Source organism: Gordionus sp. m RMFG-2023, chromosome 1 (assembly GCF_954871325.1).
Source record: "Gordionus sp. m RMFG-2023 chromosome 1, tfGorSpeb1-WG-v2, whole genome shotgun sequence".
Lineage (NCBI taxonomy): Eukaryota > Metazoa > Nematomorpha > Gordioida > Chordodea > Parachordodidae > Gordionus > Gordionus sp. m RMFG-2023.
This window is the reverse complement of record NC_088775.1, coordinates 12,597,848-12,604,289: the sequence shown is the minus strand read 5'-3', so window position 1 is coordinate 12,604,289 and position 6,442 is coordinate 12,597,848. Positions and strand designations below refer to the sequence as shown.

The 6,442-nt window shown below is 23.3% G+C and overlaps 1 protein-coding gene across 1 annotated transcript; it reads right to left on the bottom strand.

Moving 5' to 3' along the window:
- Positions 1-2,681: 2,681 nt before the first annotated feature.
- LOC135931480 (uncharacterized) lies at positions 2,682-5,102 on the bottom strand. Its single transcript, XM_065468616.1, has 4 exons — positions 4,868-5,102; positions 3,960-4,405; positions 3,776-3,857; positions 2,682-3,073 (listed from the first exon to the last, which is right to left on the bottom strand). The coding sequence occupies exons 1-4, from the start codon at positions 4,998-5,000 to the stop codon at positions 2,883-2,885; spliced, it is 852 nt and encodes a 283-aa protein (XP_065324688.1). The 5' UTR covers positions 5,001-5,102; the 3' UTR covers positions 2,682-2,882.
- Positions 5,103-6,442: the final 1,340 nt, after the last annotated feature.

The following is a 6,442-nucleotide window of genomic DNA, read 5'->3' as shown; positions in this document are numbered from 1 at the left end:
ATTTTTTGTAACTAAATATTTTCAAATCAATCATAATAATCCGGTGCAACTTGGAAGATGATTTTTAATTAAATTAATATTTGCATTTTTAGATCACACTACCAACATCAACATTTTCTCAGAATTTCCAACTAACAGAATCTACTGATTAAATATAGAGATATAGTAATTTAAAATAGGTCTTCTCTTACCTTATAATGTTATTAAATATAGTTGTAGTTTATGGGTGTGGGCTGTTTTGGTCTTTCTTTCAATCAACATTTAGATAATGGTCATTGAACTATTATGCGTACAAGTATACGTGCGGCTTGCACACAAACGTGTAAAGGGCCTCTCATTATTTTCCCAGATTTTTTATTAACATCTAATTAGGTGGAAATGAGAAATATTTCGCGTAACACTGTTGTACCTAAAACGCTTTATCGCATATTTATCAAAAATATTCAATTAAAAGCATGAGTCATATTTTATTATACCTCATAAAACAAATAACCTTACCTAACTCGTTTCCTGTACTTGCATACCAATTGATGACTAATCTGAACTATCAATCTTAATTAAATAAGGATGTATATATTTTATTATCATATTTAAAAAAATTAATAGGTTTTAATGAAATGCTTATATAGAAAAAAAACCATATAATAAAATCCTTTATGTATTTTTAATTTTATTTGACTTACATTTTAGGTGATTATGCAAATTTTTGAAATTTTAAATATTTATGAATGACGATGGAAAAATGTTTAACATTTTTTATGATTTCATCATTTTGGTTTATAATTTAAGTATAATATAAATATGAATTCATATTTAGAAAGTACTACTGAGTAGAACTAAGTCTGTGCATTGGTTCATTCCTATATATGCACTGACCGTTCGTAGCTAAAATTCAAAACATTGGCCGTCGGGGGAAGGATAGAGGAGTGCATTAGGCTTTTATTAAAAAACCACGTTTTATTTATTGACTTACAAAATTTTGCTACATTATAATTTAACTATTTATATTTGTTAGCGGTAAATTTTGCCACAAACCTTTGAACATAATATAATTTTAATATTTCACCATTTATTTTTTATATATATTATAAATGACTGAAAGGTTAATGGCATACTACAATTTGTAGGATAGATATACTCACATGCAGGAATATATTTCAGGTAAAATTTTAAATTTGGCTCAAAATATGATCTAAAGTTAATAACACATTGCAGGGCACATTGCCGCTAACATAATATATATCTATATTTTGTAAGTTTTTGACAAAATATTATTTTATTCTTTTGTTTATTAATAAACTACCTATCATTGGTTAGATGGGTTTGGTTTTGATTAAATTCAAAAGATTAATCAAAATAGATATTATAAATTTAAATCATTAGGATTCTTATATTGCCAAAGAGTCACCAATCTTGCTTCTTAAATCCCCCGGCTTATACTTTCTGTATACCCAATAAAGGGTGCCATTAGTAAAATTCTCGAGCTAAGAAATTTTGACAAAAAAAATATTAATGAAAAGTATAATGTCTCTAAATCTGCCAAAAATTTCATTCATGCGACACGCAAAAATTTAAAAGTGGACGACCATTATGCTCTTCAAACTAAAATTATATTCAAACCTGCTTATATTCTTGCAATGTCAAATCGCTCATCCATAAATTTTGAGACAAAGATAGATTTTAAGAATATCGGTTTGGTAATATTTTGTACTCTATTTAAATGAACTATAAATTTATTTATTTAATTAAAAATTTATAAAATTAAATATAATATAATTTTGCATTAAAGTATATATATTTAATTTAAAGTTTAGAATATAAAGAATTGGTTGAAAGTGTGGGGAATCTTCATGGAAAGGAGATTATTATAAGCATATTTTTTAATTATTTATTGTTTATTGATTATATTATTTTCCCACAAAAATATTTGAGACTAAATTAAAATTCCAATTTTTGGAAGATATTTTTATATTATAAATTGCATAATTTATATTTAATATTTAAGTTAATTTATTTAATTTATGAGGCAAATACCCTAATATAAAAATTTTCAAATATTTAATCTTAAATTTTTCCCGATCAAGTCGTACATATTTATATTTTTTAGTGTATAATAACGGGACCAAACGGCAAATCTTTGGAGATATCACTATTTTCTTAATACTTTAGTGAGAATACGCCAATATAATGTTAAAACATTAATAAGTTTAATTAATAAATGTTGTTCGTATTCGCTCGGAATCAAAATTAAAATGTCAGAAAAAAATTCTTAAGTAAATAAATACTTAAACGGTCCGAAAAAATGTTGAATGCTCAAAATTATTTCTTAATTAATAATGAATCGCTAAGAAATGTATATGAAACACTAAGAAATTCGTCTTCGATTTTAAGAAAAATATCTGTGAAATGTAAAAATTCTGAGACTTTTTAGATTATGAGAAATTTAAGGAAAAAAATTACTGCTGAGCTTTCCCTGAGCAAAATAATATACTTATAAGATTTTATCTATATATATGATCCTTTTATAAACTTATGTTACCTCTGACAAAATATATTTTTTTAGTGCAAAAGTTTAATATTAGTTATAATATAATGTAGTGTATGTATTCTGTTGTGAATTTATTAATTCATTATGTTGTGTATTTATATTATACACAATATATAAATTGAATGATTTCAACTGGAAAATATTTTCTAATTTATTTATAAAATATATTAAATATAAATAATTTTTTTATATATGATTATAATATATATTATATAATATAAGTTATTTTGTCTTTTAATTACATTGTGGTTTAATTTAAATTTTAATTATTGATTGAATTTGCGAATATACGAATTTTTATTTAAAACGATTTTTTTTCTTCCATTTATTATTGTCACCACATATAATGGATTGATTTTGTTGGTAGGCAATACTCTTCACACGAATCATAGGAAGCGAATATATTAAGAGACTTGCCGCAACCTTTGTAAGCGAACTTGGTACATTCTAGTGTATTGAAATTAAAGTACCACATATCAAGGTCTTTCCCACAATTGCCTATGTCTACGACTTCCAAACATCTTTCTAATGATAAAACAGATGTTTTAGATTATGATATATAAATGCTTATACCAAAAAATGACTTGGTTGGGTATAAGTACACAGTTAGAAAAAATATCTTTAAGAAAGTGATTGTAACTTAGTTGCATTAACATTTAATTGAGCTTAAAATAATTTTTTATTATATTGTAAGAAGTCAATTAGCTTGATAACCTGACATTTAAATATTCTTTTTTTTTAAATTTTACTATACATTCATAATTTATACCGCAAAAGATTTTTTTTTAAATAAAAACTTTTAAATACTTTATATATTTTCCCACTAAATTTTAAATAAGCTGAACCAATAAATCCTATACAATTTAAAACTTAAATTGATATCATAATTTAATCCAAAATAAAATTTTTCATGATTATATTTTTTAAAAAATATTCTTATTAAATATTTGTCGGTTAAATCAATTTTTTAAAATAAGTAGGTAAAAAATTGTTTCGAATATTTTACAAAAATGGCGTTACAGTTATTTTTTACAAAAAGGTAGATATAACTTTGCTAAATAGTTAACTGCCTAACCTTGCTATATGGTATAGATTTGCTTTCAAAACTGTCTTTTTTGATGAATAATTTAATAATGTTAATAAATGACCATGGAAAATTTACATTTTTAAGAAGAGTTTTATTATAATAAATACATATAAAATAATCATTTAAAATTTTTTTTTTACTATGTATAGGTTTGTGCTTGTCTGTAGGTTCGTAAAATCCTCTCTTTACGTGTTCCTGTGTGGCTACAAACGACGGAACATTCTATTAATAAATTTTTATTTTTTTAAATATTATAAATAATCCCATTATTCGAAATTTATAAATCAATATAGTATTTTTTGTAAAGTTGATATTTTTGCTCACTTGAATAGAGGTAGATCTTTGAGTGAATATATCAACAGCCTTTCTTATATATTTTTCTTCCACTAGGTCATCCAATGTATGATTATCATTATTCATTGACACGGCATCACCAAATAATGATATGTTGTGAACGAAAGGCCCATTATCGGGAAAAGAAATATCTTCCGAATCGTCAAAATCAAGATAAACAGTAAAATTTATCCCATCGATCTCTTGAACAACTTTTTGAGAATCATTCAGGTAATAAACGTAGAATTTCTTATCGGCAGATAATTTTTTCAATAATTCATCATCACTATAGTTATAATCGATAGGATCGGAATAATCGTAATTTGAGGAATCGTAATATAATGTATCGTCTGCATTTGAGTTAACGTGGGATTTATCAAGACCAGAACGTAAAAAGTATAATGGGTGATCCCTAAATCGCTCCGAACCATAATATTCTGAAATATAAAATGAATAAATAATTATATAATACTTTAAAGGAAATTATAATCACGAGAGAAGGAGGGATAAAGGCTCAGAACTAGTAATGTTATAACCTATTTCGCTCATTTCTGAAAAACGCGAAATCAAAAATTTAGCCAAACAAATATTGCTCAAATCTCACGATTAATTACCAACCCTTTCTTACATCTTTAGAGGAAATCTCGAGGCGTAGATATTTGTCTGGCTAAAATCTACATTTAGACTTTTTTTAAAAAAATATGTTAAATCTAAGTTTTTAATAACACTACTTCAGATCTGTGAAATATGTAATATTTTTTTGATAAAGCCTATCATTTGGAAAATGATGATAAATTATAGATTTTTAATCACATGACGCCCCTTTCCAGCAAGACAAAATATAATTCTTTTCTTCATTAATGATATAATGAACCAGTATATTTATAAAGATAGTTTACCGTTGTCCATAGGGGGAGGCGTCAAATCATTTGTTAATAATGAATGTATCACTGATCTTGAATAGGTGAAAGAAGGGAATAGAATCATGTTCAGGAAAGAGAAGAGTGTTGGAAATGTAATCAATTTGCACATTATTTTAACTTCTTGAATGTAAACTAAATGAATATTAAGCTTTTATTATGAAAAAATAAAAAAAAATTTATTATAAGATAGAATAAACTTTATTATTTTTTGGAAATTTTAAAATATAAATTTTTATCAAAAATTACTTTGTATTTATACTATTTTTTAAAAGGAAATATAAAGTTATCTATGACGTTTATATATATTAAAAAAATTATTTTTGGTATTTAAAATAATTATTTATCAAAAGGTAATTTATTTCTCACTTTTACCTACCAGACGACATTTTAATTTATTTTATATTTTGAATTTTTTCATAAATATAATAAAAAAAAAATTTTTTAAATAACTTTATAATTTATAATAAAAAATATAAAAAATATGCAAAAATATTTGAAATATTTTATTTATTTTCTTTAAAAAAAAATTTTTATTTTTTTTTCAGGTTATATCGGAAAATCTGTTTTTCTAAACTTTTCAAAAGTTTTAAAACATTTAATTTAAGGAAATCTAAAAATTAATAAAGTTTTCGAAAATTTTTACTTTATAATGTTTAAGCCATATTTTTATATTTCTATTCTTAAAATTGAAGGCTTATTTTGTGTCCTTTTTTTCTATAAAGTTTTGAAAGTTTTTCGAATTAAATTTTTAGATATTTTGGACACAGCCTAAAGAAAGAAATAAAAGAATCCATTGTTTTTTTTTAAAAAAAAATAAACATTTTTCAAATATCTCATTTTAATTTCGTCATAATTCTTTTATAAGAATAATTACTATGATATTAGTCTAATAAATCATAATAAAAGTAATAAAATAAGATAAGGAACTTAAATTTTACGACGACAAAATATGAGTGAAGATAAATGAAACAAATATCATTATGATGAACCGGATTAAAAGCACACTTTGATTGTTTATCACGAATCATCTTCTGCGTCACACAATCATAATTACTTTTTAATAGTTTTTACTAAATAATATAATGTTACATCTTCTTCTTTTTTCAATCTTAAAAAAATTTATTTATAATAATTATTATGTCCTCAATATTCATATATATTATAAACTTATAATTCTTAGAATGATAATTTACAAAAATAACAGAATTATTTTTTTTTTAATTATATTATACCCTCGTCAAAAAAAAACGAAAAACTTATTTAAAAAATAGTTTTCTATTGAGATAAGTGAGCTAATCTTGCTTTTCTAATACTCATTTAGTTATTTTTTTTATATTAATTTTAACATTTTTCCGCTTCATATAACACAAAATACAATATTGTCATAATATAATAATTTTAACAAAAATAAACTTAAAAAAAAGAGATATCACTTTCTAAAAATAAAGAAGATGAGAGTAAGTTTATTAATAGTTCAGACACTTTTAAATTTCTTTCTTTTATTAGTGACTTATTTATATTTTCCAAATTGTTGAGATGAAGTTCTATATT